General features: G+C 41.6%; 1 protein-coding gene across 4 annotated transcripts in view; it reads right to left on the bottom strand.

The window, feature by feature from the left end:
* CRPPA (CDP-L-ribitol pyrophosphorylase A) overlaps nt 1-20165 on the bottom strand; it is a 203761-nt gene that overhangs the window by 101523 nt on the left and 82073 nt on the right. For all 4 annotated transcript variants that reach the window (XM_073582139.1, XM_073582137.1, XM_073582140.1 and 1 more), the window contains exon 6: nt 3134-3231. In XM_073582139.1, the coding sequence (XP_073438240.1) occupies nt 3134-3231 (98 nt within the window). The remainder of the gene's footprint in view (nt 1-3133; nt 3232-20165) is intronic.

The following is a 20165-nucleotide window of genomic DNA, read 5'->3' on the forward strand; positions in this document are numbered from 1 at the left end:
AGCCAATTCGTAGGTGAGGACATCGCTGGAGCTCGGCCAGGTATGGAAAAACTTTTTTTTGTAAAGCCGCGGTATGGGGCATATTATACCGGTATGGGGGTGCATTATACTACTATGGGGGGAGGGAAAGGGGCTGCATTATACTAGGGGGTGCATTATACTTTGGGTCTGCTACATTATACTATGGGGCTGCTGCATTATACTGCTATGGGGGTGCAATATACTACTATGGGGTGCAATATACTACTATGGAGGTGCAATATACTACTACGGGGTGCATTATTCTGCTATGGGGGTGCAATATACTGATATGGTGGTGCATTATACTGCTACGGGGGTGCATTATACTACTATGTGGGTGTATTGTAATATATATGACTATGGGGTATTTTATACTACTACGAGGGTGCATTATACTGCTATATATGACTATGGGGTATAATATACTATTACAGATGACTATGGGGACAATATGGAGAGACATGAGGCACAATGGGAGGACACGTGGGGTCCAGATTGTGGGATATTATTACTGTAGGGGTTAATTAAAGATTATTTTTGAGGATACTGTTTTCAGTGTGGGGGAGGAGATGTCCTGTTACTGTGCAGGGCGACAAGGTCGCTTTTTTTCTTCATCTGGCGTAGTGTAGAGGTTGGGGAAAAATTGGGGAATGTGGTCTAGATAACTTATTTTCTGCAGACACAGAGTCCTGGCTGTAAGAAGTGATGGCGGTGTGCACTGCATGAAGATGAAAAGCGAAGATGAAGGACTTCAACTAGCGTTGTCACCATTAGCGATGTCAGTTTGTTACCTGAACACTGACACTATACAGTCTATACTATATACAGAGCTCCTGTGTATAATGTCACTGGTGATCACTGTATTACCTGTACACGGACACTATACATGAAGTACAGAGATCCTGTGTATAATTGCACTTATGGTGATATTAGTATTGTGTTTCTTTTATTAATGATCAGTATTGTAGTATTCGGTCACTATGTTGTGGTAATATGTGATCTGGTCATGGTGTGGCGGTATTTGATCCCTGTATGTAAGATTTTTCGGTCACCATGTGGTTTTAATATGTGGTCTGGTCATGGTGTGGTGGTTTTTGTTGCTTGTATGTGCTATTATTTGGTCACTATATTGTGGTAATATGTGATCTGATCATGGCGTGGATGTATTTGTTTCTTGTTTGTGATATTATTGGTCATTTTAAAAATTGAAAAATAAATAAAAATATACCTAAATTGTATTAGATATTTGAACAAATGTTTAGTAAGTTAGAGTAGGGCCCGGCCAAAAGAGTCTACCTTGTCATAGTGGTGGATTAAAAAATCTTTTGGCCAAAACAAAAGCTGCTGGCTATGTATGTGGTGATGTGAACTGTAAATGTGTGATTGGTGAGGATGTGGTACAGAAGTGGAGCTTTTCCAAGAGAGAGCGGTGGGACTGTGGACAGTTCGAGGGGTGGAGGCGGGGCTGGGGTGGAGCCTGGGGAGACTCTCAAGGGGGCCCCAAAAATTTTGCCAGTATGGGGCCCCGAAATTGCTAGTGGCAGCCCTGCTTAGCCTCTTTGCTCCTACCCTCTTGTTTGTTTCACTGCCTACAGGCATAAAAGCAAGGCGGGCTTTCAATTCAGAATATAACAATTTCAGGAGCAAGCCATGCTGGGAAATGAGGAGTATTTCAATACCTATCGTGCTGGCAGAATGCTGTTGAAGAGGAACCACTTACTCAAAAAAGTGGGTCCTGGACATATCAGACTGGTATATACACCAGAAACAGTGGGAAATGAGCACAGAACAACTAAAATTTTCTGATTTATGACCTTCTCCAAAAATGTACAAAAGAAATAAAACTGTTTCACATAAAATGTTCTGTTTAGGGTGACAAGCAGTGTGAACACCGTTACAGCAAATTAACAGATCTACCCGATTATTTTTATTAAAGGGAAATGGGGAAAGTTGCAGGAACAGTGATGAAATAATTCATATTACATTCTGATTATCCGCATTAATGAGGGGTATGAGGCCGGCGGGCACAGCTACTCCTCTTTACAAGCGTATGTGAAGTGCAGCCGTCTCTGCCGAGAAGCGAGACTTCTACATAACTGATCGGTGAAACAAGTCTGATTTGTTATTTCAGGTCATATCGGCTCTCCAAATGTTGCATGACTACAATTCCCAGGTTTCTCTGACATCCTGCAGTTGGAACGTCCGATTGGAACATGGAGACCGTCAGCAAGCAGGGTATCAGATTTTTCTACAGCCAGTGGTTTTCAGCGCTTGTGGTAAGCTGTAGCTGTACAATAATTTGGAGTGTCACCCTATAATGTACAACCCCTCATTTTTCCTACTTTCACATTACTGCAAAGATTTATCTTGTTGCTAATCAGAACTGATCAACAAGTAGGCGACATTGGATGCAGAATCCTCGATCGGTGTTGCAGCTTTATCTCTCCAAATGTTGCAAAACTACAAGGTCTAGGGTGTCATGACAGCCTGCAGACTGTGTACCAAAAAAAAAAAAAACTGTCAGCAAGCAGGGTAGAAAAGATAACAACCTTTACTAAAACAGTGGTTTTCAGGGCTTGCAAGGAATTGTATTTGCAAAAAAGTTGGAGAGTTACCCCTTAGAGTATAAAGAGAGATGATAACCATTTTATTGTGAAAAATTACATAGAAACTATCAACAAGTAGGGAATATTTCATGCTGAATCCCCACCCATTGCTGCAGATAACACCTCTATAGATGTTGCAAAACTACAGCTCCCAGGATGCCCTTACATTCTGCAGACTGTGTAAAATATTCTACTGTTATATGGAAGCAGTCAACAAGCAGAGGTTAGCAATGATGATAGATTTGATTATGTGGTTTTCAGTCATTGCAAAAAGTTGTACTTGTGCAAGAGATTTGAGAATCACCCGTGTAAAGACTGAATGGTTATAAGTATACTATTGCTGCTACAAGGAAACAATCAGTAAGCAGGCATGATTCTTAGGGTTAGGAGCCCTATTTATGGAATACATTATAAAACATCCAGCGCAAGAATATTTTTCTGACATGATAAGAAAACTTTTGCAAAATTTCCCAGAAAATGCAATGAATGGGATGAGACCCGTTCACCTTTATGTTGGATTTCAGGTTTTCGTGAAGGCGAAATCCGATCTGCACCGCCTCCTCCTTCATATTAGTGATGATGCAGAGATGGTTAGAGATGCGATCTGCAAAGAACGAAAAAAAAGTAAAAAGTCATTCCACAAAAAAAAATCCAAAACATATAAAGGAACGGAGACCACTAATATCTGAAGCCCCCCTGGGAACAACATTCAGTAATCAGCAGTGAAAGCCAGAGACTGTAAGAAATCCTCCTGACCAGTACGGCAGCAGATCGCCTGTCTGATCAGAAAACTCTGAATATAGTGGCTTGCAAAAGTATTCACCCCTGTCTAAGTAGTAGTAGTCTAAGTTGGTGAAGTGAGAAAAATGTAGACAAAAATAAAATTTATGGGATCAAATAACTAAAAATTGGCATGTGCATATGTGTTCACCCATTTTGCTATGAAGGTCTTAATTTCTGGTGCAAGCAATTCCCTTCATAAGTCCCATGCTTAGTGACAGGACGTCCCTCTGTGTGCGATCTAAGTGTCACATGTCTGTCAGTATATATACTTTACCTTTTATGAAAGGCCACAGAGGCTGCAACACCATCAACAGGAGGCACCACTAACCAAACACCACCATGAAGACCAAGCATATCTCCAAACACCACCATGAAGACCAAGGAGATCTCCAAACAACTCCATGAAGACCAAAGAGATATCCAAACAACACCATGAAGATCTAGGAGATCCCCATACACCCCCATTAAGACCAAGGAGATCTCCAAACACCACCATGAAGACCAAGGAGATCCCCAAATAACACCATGAAGATCAAGATCTCCAAACAACACCATGAAGATCAAGATCTCCAAACACCATGAAGATCAAGATCTCCAAACACCACCATGAAGACCAAGGAGATCGCCAAACACCAACATGAAGACCAATGAGATCCTCAAACACTACCATGAAGACCGAGGAGATCTCCAAACAAATCAGGGACAGAGTTGTTGAGAAGGACAAATCAGGGTTGAGTTATAAAAAAAAAATCTCCCAATCTGTGATGATCCCCTGGAGCACCATCAAATCCATTATCATGAAATGGAAAGAACATGGTACCACAACAACCTGCCAAGAGAGGATGTCCACCAAAACTCTCAGCCTGGGTAAGGAGGGCATTAATCAGAGAGGCGGAACAGAAACCAAAAGGTAACCCTGAAGAAGCTGCAGAGTTCCCAAGCACAGACTGGAGTATCTCTCCATACGCCACAATAAGCAGTACACTCCATAGAGGTGGCCTTTATAGAAGAGTGAGCAGGAAAAAGACTTTACTTACAAACAAATATTGTAAGGCTCGTTTTGAGTTTTCCAAAAGGCATGTGGGAGACTCCCCAAATGTATCGAGGAAACTAAAATTGAATTTTTTGGCCACCAAGGTAAACGCTATGTCTGGCGCCAAACCAACACAGCTCATCACCCCAAGAACACCATCCACACAGTGAAACATGGTGGTGGCAGCATCATGGTGTGGGAATGTTTTTCGGCAGCAGGAACAGGGACAATGGTCCGAGTCTTGGGGAAAACGTATGGTGCGAAATACAGAGATAATCTTGAGCAAAACCTGTTTCAGTCTGTCAGTGATTTGTGACCGGGACAGAGATTTATCTTCCAACAAGACAATGACCCAAAGCATACTGCTAAAGCAACACTCGAGTGGTTTAAGGGGAAGCGTGTAAATGTTTTGGAGTGGCCGAGTCACAGTCCAAACCTTAATCCTATGAGAGCAGAATTTATATTTTATCTATCCTGAATTTATTTTAGTTTTGTTTCTAAATGTATTTTTTTCCTTCCAAGATGGAGACCCTGATCAGATAAGGGGGCTAAGGAATGTCTTTGTGTAACAGACTTAGAAAAATACATAGGAAAGTGAGAGAAACTAAACTTAAAGGCTAGGAGGACACCTAGACCACAAGCTGAATGTCAACAGTTAACTGAGCCAATTAGAAGTACTTTATGTATGTTAATGCCAGCACATATTTAGAGATAAGATGAGCCAATTCTATTGTTACAATGCATGAATACTAATAACCTATATAAAGACTGACCGGATGATGTAATAAAGAGATCTGCTTTGATTCTTAATTAATTCCTAATTAATATTAGAGTGGCTCTTCCATGCACATATTTAATTTTGGAACAGGCACAATGTCTCAGAACGTCCCACGTTATGTGGCGACGACAATTCAAATGAGAATCTGTGGTCAGATGTGAAGATCGCTGTTCACTAGAGGAAACTATCTAATGTGAAGGAGCTGGAGCAGTTTTGCCTTAATGGGCAAAAATCTCAGTGGCAAGATGTGGAAAGCTCAGAGACTTGTATCCAAAGCGACTTGCAGTTGTAATTGCAGCAAAAGGAGGCTCTACAAAGTACTGACTTTAGGGGGGTGAACAGTTATGCACACTGAAGTATTCAATTGTTGTTTGTTTCACTATAAACAGAAAAAAAAACAAAGGCTCACAGTTTTAGGCATGTTCTTTAGATGAACTGATGCAAACCCTCAAAAAAAAACAAAACTGGAATTCCAGCTTGTGAAGTAGCAAAATACAAAAATGTGGTCTGTACTATTTTAGGGGGTCTTTTCTGTATTAGTTTAGGGGGTGTGGTCTGGGGTCTGTATTAGTTTAGGGAGTCTGGTCTGGGGTCTGCTCTGATGAGAGGAGTCAGAGTCAGTATTACAGTAGGCCTCTGGGTTGGTAGGAATCCACAGAAGAATTGTGCGGAATTCTGTTTTTTTTTCAGTAACTCGTTGGCTTTATTCTTCGATTTGATGGGGAAATGTTCCGTCTTTCCACACTTTTCTTATGACTACTATTCTCACCATTGTTGCTGCGTCCTATCACAAAGTGGGAGAAGAGTGAACCTGTCAGGTACATTCAGCATTGAAGGATCTGTCCAGGAGAAACACAGGCTACAATCCCGAGCGTATTCTGAATTTTCCCCGTTGAGACTAACCCCGCTGATATCAGCAAACAAACATTACTCCTCTATCGCAGGGACTTGTTGAGCCCACCCAATGCCTGACATGCCCGGGCGTACAGCGGGCGACGGTCCCGGCAATGCCTGGAGTAATATATTTATAAAGCATCAGGCACATTCCCCGTAACTTCCTCGCTTAATCCATGCAAACAATTCCGTGCTGAGCCCAGAGTCAACGTGGCCTCCTGTGACTCATGTCATTGCTTCTCGGCAGGAGAAAAGGCAAAACTGCAAACAAAGCCCAGCGTTTCCTCTTCTGTCCACACTTGCGGTGGCGGCAGCGCCGTTCGGGATAAGTCACTGTCTGTGAACACTAAAACAATCTACATCCGGTTGGTGACCCAAAATGTGACTTAAGAATAAAACCTGCAGAAATAAAGTCTGTAAGGACCAGAAGGAAGTTCTCCTATTGTGGAAGTCAATGAAAATGCTCCATACGATCACCGAAATTGGGCCAGGAAATAGTGAAGCCACATCAGCAACGGTCCGCGTACACGTTAGATAGAAGGCAGATAAAACTGAAGATTTCAACCATATTGTTCGCTTCAGCCGATGGCCAACCTACGAACGTTCACTATCCCTAAAAAAAAAAAAAAACACGATTGGGCATGCTGGACTTTTCCGGGAGATGAAAAGTACTAGATGTATCAGCAGCCGAAAAAGTCCAACAGGTCGAATGCTGTTCAAGACGGTTTGCCTTTTTTCAGCTGACAAATGACCATTCATAGGCCCATATTTGTCTTGTGTGTATGGGGATCTAACTCTGCCTCAATCTCTGCTGAGATTGCATGCTGTGAGAGGGGAGGAAGAGAAGCAGTAAGATAAAGTCTCTAAGGTGCCAGTCACACGATAAAAGAGCACAACGCTCACAAATTGGGTGAAATGATTTTTGAGTTTGCTTGAAAATCATTGTCTTTGGCAGCACACTGTCCTATGCAGACAGGACTCGCGCTGAAGGTGGCAGCTGTAAAGAATCAAGCTCTTTGGTAGTCGGTAAAGTTCACACAGGCAGGCAACACAGTCAGGTCCAAAGCAGGTGAAATATTTTCCTAAAGTTTCTGAAAAAGTCCAAATAAAACAGCTTTTTCTGAGCACAAGATATAACAGAACCAAAACAGAAAATAAAACAGTCCACATATAGCACAAAATCACCCGTTTAGATGTCAGTCCTTCACTCACAGCCTCTGGCAGAGACTGAGCCACATAAACAAGGTCCTTGACCTTCCACACGCAGACCCTTATGGAGCAGTTCAACTACCCTTTTATATCAGCTGCACTACATGGATTGGAGGATGGGAACAACCAGTCCCGCACAGGTCTTCTAGTTGTTCCTAAAACCCGGACCCAAAATCTGGGCTTATTAAAATCCCTGGGGAGCCTGCTCTTTGGGTTTCACCTCACTGAGGCTAGCCACCTTGGTGACACATAAACAAGACTTGTTCGGCTGCAACCTTACATAGTCTATGTGCACTGAACGATCATAACAGATCATTCAGTGAGCGTTGGTTACCACACTCCATTTCTGTAAACAGGCATTCAAAAATGACTGCCGATTGGTAAATATATTTTGACCGGAGGTCGTCTAGTGCCTCCAGTGGATCCATGCAAATGGACTCCAAAAAATTTCACCAGGAGGACACCACCATTGAGCAAACATTTAACATCACCTTCATATCTGTTCTCTAGAAATCTTCCTCACCAACTATCAAGCGAACAAGAAGAAATGAATAAGATCTGGTTTTAAAAGCTCAAGACTCACAGGTGTCCAGAGCCCTTCTTCTACTCAGAGAGTAGTCAGACGGCCGTATAACACGGACATCGATTGCAACACAATGCTCGGACTGGCCATCGGCTCTCCTAACCCGAGCGTGGCAACTGCATAGAAATACGTGAAGCTGTCATGCTCGGAACACGAGAGTCGCGGGCCAGTCCGAGCATTGCGATGCGATCAATGGCCATGTTAAACGGCCGTGTGACTATGCCCTAATATTTTCCTTACACATTTTCCCTCTAGTTTTTCTGTTTATTCAACGATTGTGCATATAACACTCAAAATATTTGAAGCAGTAAAAAAAAAAAAGAAAAAAAAAAAAAGACTTTTGCATTTTCCCTTTAATAGGATTGTTTCTCACTACCTATACCTCCAAATCCAATGGGGGGAAATAATGGAATTCATAATTTGTACATTTTACCGAGCATTACACAAGACAATGTATCACTAATTCCAAGAACGATTATTACACATTGTTATTGTGTTCGCATAATACTTTATTTCCAGTAAGAAGACTTGGTTGAATCCCACACTCTTAGGTGAATAGATACAGATAATCCCACCAGGATGTTCTCTCTATATGGACTGGAACTAATTTCACTGATTCACAATAGAAATGGGGTGATGACACGAGTAACAAAGCCGCAGATACTTCTCTAGTCTTAAATTTTGGATTCTTAATTCTTGTCTCTTTTTTTGGGGGATTTAGAAATAAAAGCCATAGCCAAGATCCTTCTATCCATGTCTTCTGATTTAAGTTAACAAGTTTAAATCTTCTTTAGAGTCTTCTGATTTACATTACTTAGATACGAGCCCTCTAGTCATTTTCCTTACCAAGTCTAGATCTTTCTATCAGACTTTTCTCATTTACATGCCTTAGTCTGAGTCCACGGATTTACATTTCCACATCGAGATCCTTCTATCCAAGTCTTCTGATTTCCATTATCCAGACAAGATCTCTCTAAATCTTAGGATTCATGCTAGCGAGTGTAAATTCTTCCATCAATCTTTGAGTCAAGATTCTTCTATCCAAAGTCTAATTAAGGTTCCCAAATTGCAATCCTTTTATACGAGTTTCTGATTTATTTAAACCAAGTTGAGATGTTTCCAGTCTTCTGATTTATGTTTCTGTGTCAAGGTCCTTCTATCTGAGTCGGATTTACATTTCCATGAGACATCCAAATCATACCAAAGTTGAGAACTTAACCAGGCTTTCTGATTTTAATTTATGAGTTGAGATCCTTACAGCCGAGTCTTCCATTTTTGTTAGAGTTCAGATCCTTCTGTCCATGTTCTCTGAATTATGTTCTGTGTTGTAGAGATCACTGTGTCCGCTAGGGGGCGCTGTGTGGGTGTCCCAGGACGGACGGATAGCCATGTCCACAGTGGTAACAGGAGCAGGGTGCTAAAGGATCGTTATGTATCCCAAGGCTTGATTATGTGCTGATCAGCAAAGCTGATCTTTCGTGCCAATGTATTAGTGAGAAGCCTTCAGGTGATTGATGAGACGGGTGGGATTAATCACCTACAAACCCACCTAGGGGCCGGTGTCTAGAGTGCCATAGTAAAGTATATGTGTGTGAATGATTGAAGGACCTGTGATGAGGTCATAGCCATGTAATCCGGTGGGCATGGCTACGGACCATATAAGGTGGCCAGAGTAGGTCACATGAGTGAATGCTTGGACCCAGTTGGTCTGTATGGAAGGTCTCGTCGGGCTGACGTGGCTACCTTCCTGACAGCACGTGGAGAGGCTGTGTATAATGGCTGCATATGCCTGAGAGTTCCCAGGGAGAGGGAATGAACGTCTGCACAGAGAAGCAGCCATGAGGTAACCCTGACAGGGGATATAACTGTGAGGCCAGAGAGCCTGTGTGCTGGACATTGTTTATCCTGTGTTCATACAGGTTGTGCAGAGTGAAGCTCTGTCATGGACGCTATGCTGTTTATATGAACTTTCTGTTGCTGTTGCTTTGGTTTATGCTGCATAATAAACCGAATGGACTGAGTTATGTTGAGAAATCTGTTACAGACGTGATTTATCGGCTGCCTAGCGAGTATCCCCTACCTTAATAACAAGCGCTACCTTACAGTTCCAAAATTGAAATCCTTCTATCTGTGCTGTATTTACATTCCAAGTCTAGATGCTTTTTCAAAATCTTCTGAATTATGTGCCAAAGTTGAGATCCTTCTATCCAATCCTTCAAATTTGATATCGAGCCTCGATTCTTCCATGAAAAACTTCTGAATTATGTGACTGAGTCAAGATCCTCCTGTTAGAGTCTTCTGAATTACATTTTCAAGTCAGGATCCTTCTGTTCTAGTCTTCATATTTATGGTACAGAGTAGAGATCCTTCTATTAGAGTCTTCTCATGTACGTTCTCAAGTCAAGACGTTATCAATGTTTTCAAAATTACATTACTGAGCCTAAATCTGAATCTTACGATTTATGTTACCAAGTGAAGGTCCTTCTATCAGAAATTTCGGAATTGTATTACCAAGTCAAGGTTCTTCTATCCGATACTTCAGAATTATATTAACAAGTCTAGGTCCTTCTATCCATGTCTTCGAAATTGTGTTACCAAGTCAAGGTCCTCCTAGCTGAGATTTCAGAATTGTATAATCAAGTCAAGGTTCTTCTATCAGAGTTTTAGGAATTGTATTAATAAGTCAAGGTCCTCCTCTTTGAGTTTTCGGAACTGTATTACCAAGTCAAGGTCCTTCTGAGTTTTCAGAATTGTATTTCCAAGTCAAGGTCCTTATCTCCGTGTCTTCAGAATTGTATTAACAAGTCAACATCGTTCTATTTGAGTGTTCAGAATTATATTACCAAGTTCCTTGCATCCGAGGCTTCAAAATTATATTACCAAGTCAAGGTCCTTCTGTTGTGAGTTCATTTTCCCCTCCGTCACTGAGGCCTGGTGAACTCCCTATTCTAGTGAAGGAAGGTAGTGAGCCTGATTATCAGACACCTGGGACTGATGAGGACGATTGGCTGAGTGGAGTCACTGACTGGATTTAAGGCAGCCTACGCCCTTTCTGCCCTGCGGGTGATTTCTCTGTGGACTCTTGGACTCCAGTCTGATTCCTGCTCTCCTAAAGCTAAGTTTTCTGTTTTGCCTTTTTGCATCTAAGATTTGTTTTTGTTTTTCTTGCTTTTTGGATTCTGCCACTCCCTGCTGGAGTGTGCAGTGTTCCGTGAGCTCTGTCTTCTGAATGTACCTGAGTGCTGATTTAGTTTTTGAAGCTTAGTTGCTTCAGGGCCATTTTTATATCAGCTTGTTGGCTTTTGTCTCTGATAGGGTTTTGGCAGATTGCAGACAGCAGCCTTCTTATCCGTGCCTATCAAGGTAGTTTTTGGGCCCCTTCTTTGCTCAGCCTGTCTTTCTGTCTAAGTGTTTTCATCTTGCTTCACCGTCATTATATATGGGGGGCTGCCTATTGCTTTGGGGTCTGCTCTGGGGCAGTTAGATTTCCCCTTTCCTTCTTTAGGCCTATGTATCTCTCCGGCTGTGATCGAGGGGTCTAGGTCATCGTAGGAACCCCCCACGGCTACTTCTAGTTGTGTTGATAGGTTCAGGGGTCTGCAATCTGATAGTTGCCAACTTCTCTGGTTTTCAGGACTTAGCTAGCATTTCTGGTTTTTGCCTCCTACGGTGACTCGATCATAACATCCTTCTATCCAAGTTTTCAAAATTGTATTATCAAGTCAAGGTCCTTGTATCAGAGTCTTTGGAATTGTATGACCAAATCAAGGTCCTTTTGTGTCCAGCTCTGGGCACCACATTTTAAAAAAGACATTGAAAAACTGGAGCACGTTCAGAGAAGAGCTACCAGGATGGTGAGCGGACTGCAAAGTACGGTATGTCCTATAAGGAACAGTTAAAGGATCTGCGAATGTTTAACTTGCAAAAAAGGCAGCCAAGAGGAAACTTGATAGTTGTCTACAAAAATTTGAAGGGCTGTCACAGTGTAGAAGGATCAGTTTTATTCTCATTTGCACATGGAAACACGAGAAGCAATGGAATGAAACTAAAAGGGAGAAGATACAGATTAGATATTAGAAAAAAAACTTTTTGACAGTGAGGGTGGTCAATGAGTAGAACAGGCAGCCACGAGAGGTGGTGAGTTCTCTTTCAATGGAAGTCTTCAAACAGAGGCTGGACAGATATCTGGTTTAGTGAATCCTGCGTTGCATTGAACAGGGGGTTGGACATGATGATCATTGAGGTCCCTTCCAACTCTAACATTCTAGGATTCTATGACTCTGAGTTTTCAGAATTGTATTACCAAGTCTAGGATCTTCTATCAGAGTTTCTGGAATTGTATTACCAAATCAAGGTTCTTCTATCCAAGTCTTCTTATCTACTGTACTGAGCATGGAAAAAGAACAAACTATGTGATTTCAGGTTCTTCAAAATGAACATTGGGAGGTGTAGCCCTGCATATTTATCATCATTATGACAAGCGTGCATGTGTTTCCATTAGGGAGAGGATACAAAGTAGTTGTCAGACTCCTCTCCAGATTTTTGACAAAGGTCAAACGTGTTAAATAAATGGAATGTAGACCAAAACATTGGCTGACCTTCATTTACGGATGTGATGAGCATAATGTTTTCATTTCGCAAGGGACAGTTTGAGTGTAGCTATGCAAGGTGGTACATTCATCTGGTTACCTAAATATTTGAGGGAAACTGTATAAAAGCGTATTTGACAGAGCCTAACTTACTAGCCGAAACTCACCATTCACCACTACAGCATCGTTGCCTATTGTCCATATCTCTACGCAACCGACATGGCATGGAAAAATTTGTTGGTGAAACTCGTCTAGTGCAAACCAGTCCTTCTCATCCTAAATAAGACACCCCGAGATGTTTTCGAATGTTCTCCCCAGAGAGCAGATATAACCAAATAAGGGATCCAAATCCATAACAATACCCACGGTGTTGAAACGGGATGTCCACAAGCTCATGTAAAATAGGTGTGATGTTCGGTGGTCCACATACATTATATGACCAAAAGTAACATTTCTCTACATTCCAGTAAAAATTAGAAAAAAAAACTTCCAACCTTGTCAGGATTTCCGCCACTTGAGAGTACATGGGGAGCACCTGGAAAACTTGGCTCTTTTTCAAATGACTATTCGTAGGCAGAGCGAGAGTTGTGTCAGGGGTCCGACGCATCAATGTGTTCAAGGCTTTTGTTTGTAAGTTTTACTTCTAAAAGCTTTCAGTCTGGGAAATGATACCTCTTAACTTGACTGCCAGGAGACTAGGACACCTGTGCTAACCACTCACTTTCTCTTAACCTTTATTTCCCAGCCTCAAGGATTACTGCGGTGACATAAGCCAACAGATGCCCTAAAGGAGTTCTATGGTGCAAAACGAAAGGATCTTCTGTCAATCAACCTTCTCTGCTAAGGGCCTTTCATGCAAATGAGAGAGGGAATTTTGTGTCTTGATATACTTATCTACAATAAAGTAACAATACCAGCAGCAAAACAGAGAAAAGCAATTGTGAGATTCCTTCGATGAAAGATATGAAGAATATGCCTTAGATTTTTAGGCATCTTGGAAAAATGAGCTAAGAACTGAGCTTATTGGGTTATGCAAATTTTCAAATCAGCCAATACTTCAGCCGTAATGACTTTCACTAGGGAAAGTGTTCTGAACACAAATATATTTTGGATTGAAAATGATTGGCTGCATGCTGATTCTGATTCTACTGGGATTTCCTGCTATGATAGAGGTAGTGAGCTTCTCCATTCAGGTGTCTCTCTTCTGTCCATAATTGCCATCTACTGACTCTTGTCAATTGTAATCCATCTCCAGCAGCAGAGATGATGGGAGAGAATACAGGAATTGGGGTGGGTCCTTTTCTTCCTACAGAAGTGGGTCAGGGTCATTGTCTTCCTAAAGGAAGTGGGGTGGGTCTTTCTAGTCCTACAGGAAGTGGAGAGGGTCTTTCTAGTCCTAAAGGAAGTGGAGAGGGTCTTTCTAGTCCTACAGGAAGTGGAGAGGGTCTTTCTAGTCCTACAGGAAGTGGAGAGGGTCTTTCTAGTCCTACAGGAAGTGGAGAGGGTCTTTCTAGTCCTACAGGAAGTGGAGAGGGTCTTTCTAGTCCTACAGGAAGTGGAGAGGGTATTCCTCTTCCTACAGGAAGTGGAGAGGGTCTTTCTAGTCCTACAGGAAGTGGAGAGGGTATTCCTCTTCCTACAGGAAGTGTGGTGGATTTTTGTTTTCCTGCACGAAGTAAGGTAGTGAGGTGGGTCTCTCTCTTCCAACAGGAAGTGAGGTGGGTCTTTCTCTTCCTACAGGAAGTAGAGTGGATCTTTGCTTTCCTACAGGAAGCGAGGTGGGTCTTTCTCTTCCTACAAGAAGTGGAGAGGGTCTTTGTTTTGGGGTGGATATTTGTTTTCCCTACAGGAAATAGTTCAGGTCTTTCCCTTCTTACAGGAAGTGGGTTGGGTCTTTGCCTTCCTACAAGAAGTGGGGTCACATCTTTGCCTTCCTACAGGAAGTTGTGCAGGATCTTTGTCTCTCAAGTAACTCAGAGAAGGTCGATAATATATTAAACTGCTATGTGTACCAAAATAAGTATCATATAGCCAGTGTGTGCCTGTGCAAAGTATGGCGACCAAAAAACCCTAAGAAGCATTTCTAAGCAAAAGGTAAGTGTAAAATAAGACAATATAATCAGTGCATGTTACCTCAGGGTGTGGGCAAGAGGACCCCGACGCACGTTTCACAGCAGCTTTATCAAGGGGCGCCGCGAAACTTTGCACAGGCACACACTGGCTATATGATACCCTAATTGTATATTCTCATCCATGCAAATTTGCATACTTTTGGATTGTTCACCTTGTCACATTTTTAAAGACACTTATTAAAGGTGCACTTTACGCAAGTATATGCTGATTATACAATGCTTCAATCCTTTTTATATTTATGCACATTTGCACTTTTTTGACTTATAAAAAATTCTTTTTGAGATGCACTGGCATTTATTGAAATAAGTCATAAGTCCCATGTGTAAACACTTGTTTATTTTGCAACCATTCTTTGCATAAGCAAATGTTGGATGTTTTTGTGCGGTTTTCCTCAAGATGTGGTGATTTTTTGTAGTGGCCTCACTTTTAATACCTGTATTGTCAGTTTTGCATAAAACATTTTAACTATATTTCAATAAAGATTGTTATATTTTAGACATGGCTTCTTTTTGCTTTTTGGATAATTTATTATTGAAGCTGTCTGTTTCCTAGGCTATTCTTATTTTTTTTGACCTTGGTTGTGGAGTTGGTAGTGTCATTACGACGGCTTCTCCCGGGAGCAGATTGATGACCACTGAAGACACCAAAGTTGACTATTCAGGGAAACATTTTTAATAAATCCAAATTGCAAAAATGATTTTTAGCCAGAAATACATAAATTGAAATAAAAAAATGCAATCTCCAGAAAAATAACTATGAGAATTTGCTTATTTTCTTTTTCCTTTTTTTTTTTTTTGTAGACCGAGTTGTGCACTTAATCGGTGAGCAATGTTGTCTCTGCGGCTGCAGTCTATGAGACCCCCTTGGAGAAGTGCCGGGACCCTGGCGCATGAAACATTGATAGAATACAGTTTTTAGTGCTTTACACCCGAGGGGTTAAATTAAAGCCGGCATGAAAGATCTCCATGCGTCTAATCTGCTAACCAAATACGAAGTGGAATACCTTCCCCGATTATATCCAGTTCCTCGCTGCTGTAGGTAAAAAAAATAGAATTATGTCGATCTTTCAAGCTCATAGCGAGTCAAGTAAGCATGAGAGAAGGGGCTGACGGGCCGATGACAAATGGACTGTCACTGGGCTCAATGCGCGTCTCTGACACCGGCTGTCACTCCGTGAACTCCACGTCTCCTCGCTGACTGTACCGCGTGCAGGGAAAGGTCACCCAACACTTAGACAAACTTCCTCTACACTTCACACTCTTCCTCTACGGACATGTACCGACCTGCGCTAAAAACATCACATCTACCGGGAACATCTCGGCAATAGCTGTAACCCTACAGGGAAATACTGTAAAACGAGGGCCGGTAGGAGAAGAATTGGATCTCCAACCCCAGCAGACCCATCAGGAGGCAAAGTCCCCTACCCACAATCTCCAATGCCCAATCTTTATTTCCGCAGGGGTTATAAGCCTCTTCCCATTGAGAATACATACACGCCCACCGTAAACTAGCATGCATATGTATGTGGAGGCCGGCTAAATGAGGAATATGGTCACAGTTGTGTAGACAGAGTAGAAGGATCAAATTATTGCAGCCTGTCGTCACCACTAGAGGGAGCTTAAGAGCTCTCTGCATACTGCCTAGATGAAATTAAAGGGGTAATGGCACAATTACAACTTACCTCCTCTCCACAGAATAGAGGAGACGTGTCTGATCTCTGGGGGGTTCCACAGAAGGATTCAGAAAATGTATTATCTAAGATTTTAGGTCACGTGACATATAAACCTGCCATCTGATGGCAAGAAGCAGAATGGTGAAGGCAGCTCTGCATTAGACTAGACTACAAAGGCTGGGTCTCCATAAAAAAAATCAATACAATCCAAGAACGATTCAGAGGCATCTCGCTGTGACGAACAGCGCGACCTGTGCCACAATACGTCACAATCCCACCACTGCCACGGGTATGTCAGCGGACAGAGGGATGCGACGCACTGCCGGCACACGGCTATCACAGGCACAGTGGGGGCTTATCTTAGTTATCCCACCACTGGCACCATGTGACCAAAACACAGCAAGCTAATCTTGCTCTAACAATTTTCCGCAGGGGGGTATTTTGGATGCCCCACCACTGCTAACAACCTTCCAAGAACTGCGGGGATTTATGTATATCTCACTTTCTCAGTTTCACTTTAGAACTCGCAGCTCTCCCGCGCCCCCCTTATCCTCAGGTCGGTCAAGGAACTGCACCTACGATAGTCGCTGGATGGGCAGCTTGTTGTGTACGGCAATTAGACTACTGAAGTAAGGGAATTATCACTGCTTTGGGCCGCAGCCCCCCTTATTCAGCAATATAAGACCCTTCCGGACTGCCAACCAGCCTAACCAACCGCACACACCACACTGCCTCCAGCTCCTGATTTCTACACTTAAGTTATAGACTTAATGTAGGGGTTCGAAGCCAACCTGAACAGTAGCGCAATTATCTAAAAAAACGGCGCATAGTTCGTTTCTTAGAGCATGGAGACAAAGCTAATAGATTTTATCATTTATTCCCAAAATGTGGGCGGTGATTATACAGATAAAAGTTGTTATAAAGTTGAGACATTAAATATGTACAATACAAATATATGAAAATAACAAGGATTAAAAGGCAGAGTAACACTTACATGTGCTCAGGTGGTATTAGGCAGACCATGTGGCTGGGGGATGGGCTGCAACCAAACATCCCAAGACATGGGGTAGGTCTGTTCAGCATCAGAACTCCAGCTCCAACTGACTGGAATTTGGTAGGGAATACCTTATAGCCTAGGGTCTGTGACCTCATGAAATGGGCGGTCTGGTGAGGTCCAACCCCCCTTTCTCCAAGTTATGATTTGGCTACAAAACTTAGAATAACTATATCTAAACGAGAATAGCCCGTACCAACACACATAGGGCATCAGTTTGTGATTTACCGAATAGAATCCAAAAACACCAAGCATGCCATAATTAAGACACTCCATTTGGGAGCAATCCATATCTCAGTTTCTGGAGGGATTAGGATCATGAAAATTAGAGATTGGTAAGCTGGTTTCATTGCCTAAGCGGTGATATGGTTAGTATATCTCAGTCCCATATGGTTTTTGTGATATGACTTGTTTTAATACTACTCATATTGATCCAAGCACGTCTAGAGAACAAAGGCATCTTTTCCCTTTAGCTGTGCAGGGGGGGAGGGGGAGGAGAAGGCTTCGAGAGGAAATGCCCGGTATCAGGTTTCAGGTGCAGGTAGAGAGCTGTACACACACAGCTGCTAAGGGGGGCACAAGGAGGGGGCTGCAAAAGCTGACAGGCTACTTTCTCATAGAATGAAGGATTCTAGAAGGTTACAGAAAACATCATACTTTATAGACATTTTACATTGCACTCTCCTGGCCAACAAAAATCGTGCTCAGCAAACATGAGGTGAACTAACTCCAAAACTGCGCTGCCTACAGATGTGGGTCTCTGGTGTGGCTGATATCCACAGTCATGTCTCAAGGTGTCAAGCATTAAGCAGCAGCAATCATGTGACAGCAGAATTGTGAATTCAGCTCTGAAGTAACTAGTCTGTCTAGAAGACATAATATAACTGCAGAAGTATGCATACAGCTCTGAGTCTAACTTAGTAAAAGATAAGCCGTAACAGCAGAATACTGAATTCAATTCTGGAGTGACTGGATTGGAAAACATGATATATTGGCAGAAATATGAAAACAGCTCTGAGGCGGACTTAGTAAAAGATATGATGTAACAGCCTAATAGTACATTCAGCTCTGGAATGATTAGGTAAAAAGACATTATGTAATGGCAGAAATATGAATAAAGCTTTGAGTCTGACGGAGCAGAAATTATGATGTAACATCAGAATAGTGAATTCAGTTCTAGAGTGACTGGTTTAGAAGCCATGATAAAAGGCAGAACTGTGCTTACAGCTCTGAGTGGGACAAGATATAATAAGACAGCCGAATTGAGAATGCAGCTCTACGTGCACCAAAGTAGAAGATATCATGTAACAGCAGAATTATAAATTTAGCTCTGAATGTAACTGTATTATATGATGTGAATTGTGAATGCAGCTCTGAGTCTCACACAGAAGAAGAAATGAAACTGAAGAATTGTGAATGCAGCTCTGAGTCTCACTCAAAAGAAGAGATGCAACTGCAGAATTGTGAATGCAGCTCTGGAAGTGACAGGAGTAGAAGATATAACATGAAATCAGAAAAAGATGAGTGAATTAAAGACATAGCAAACGGACTAAAAATGTTATGTAAAGGTATGAAATTTAACTAAAACTAAGTTTGTGATACCCACAACCACTAAATACTTTCCATGCTGGCTAAGAATAAAAACCTCAAAAGAATCATGGTAAAAAAGCGACATAGAAAAAGTAGGCCTACATCGAGAGTTAGATTAGCAACAAAGTAAAAGCAGGATTCATTCAGCGTTCTTCTACTTGTGAGTTACAGGCAAGGGATAAAATATCAAAGTACAATAATCTCCTCATTCGGGTAGAGGAACCATCAAAGCATGAATAAAAAAAACATAGAAATGTAAAAGCACTAAAAGCATAAACCTTCCAGATGCAAAAATATTGCGGAGGGGTTTAAAAAAAAAAAAAATCTGAAGTCTTCACAAATCCGGCAAATAATTGACAAATGTAAAAACAAAAGTCTGTCAAAGTGTAAAAGCGAACAAGACGCAGCCCAAGGACCTGACATTCCAGGTCACGGATTAGCTGCACAGAATACAGGTCAAGAGCAAACCGCAGGAGACCAACGACTATAGGGGCCTGTAGTGAGGAGAAAACAAGAGCCAAGGAGGAAAGCAAGAAGAGGAAAGTAAGAAGAAAAGAGGAAAGCAAGAAGAGGAAAGCACAAAGCAGAGAGAAAAGTTCTCCCATGTACAAGAATATGACTACTATATTACTGCCCCTATGTACAATAATATAACTACTATAATACTGCCCCTATGTACAAGAATCTAACTACTATAATACTGCCCCCTATGTACAAGAATATAACTACTATAATACTGCCCCCTATGTACAAGAATATAACTACTATAATACTGCCCCTATGTACAAGAATATAACTACTATAATACTGCCCACTATTGTACAAGAATATAACTACTATAATACTGCCCCTATGTACAAGAATATAACTAGTATAATACTGCTCCTATATACAAGAATATAACTACTATAATACTGCCCCTATATACAAGAATATAACTACTATAATACTGCTCCCATGTACAAGAATATAACTGCTATAATACTGCTCCCATGTACAAGAATATAACTGCTATAATACTGCTCCCATGTACAAGAATATAACTACTATAATACTGCTCCTATGTACAAGAATATAACTACTATAATACTGCCCCTATATACAAGAATATAACTACTATAATGCTGCTCCCTATGTACAAGAATATAACTACTATAATACTGCCCTCTATATACAAGAATATAACTACTATAATACTGCTCCTATGTACAAGAATATAA

The sequence above is a fragment of the Dendrobates tinctorius genome, unplaced genomic scaffold (assembly GCF_039654945.1).
Source record: "Dendrobates tinctorius isolate UK_male_01 unplaced genomic scaffold, ASM3965494v1 ptg000070l, whole genome shotgun sequence".
Classification (NCBI taxonomy): domain Eukaryota; kingdom Metazoa; phylum Chordata; class Amphibia; order Anura; family Dendrobatidae; genus Dendrobates; species Dendrobates tinctorius.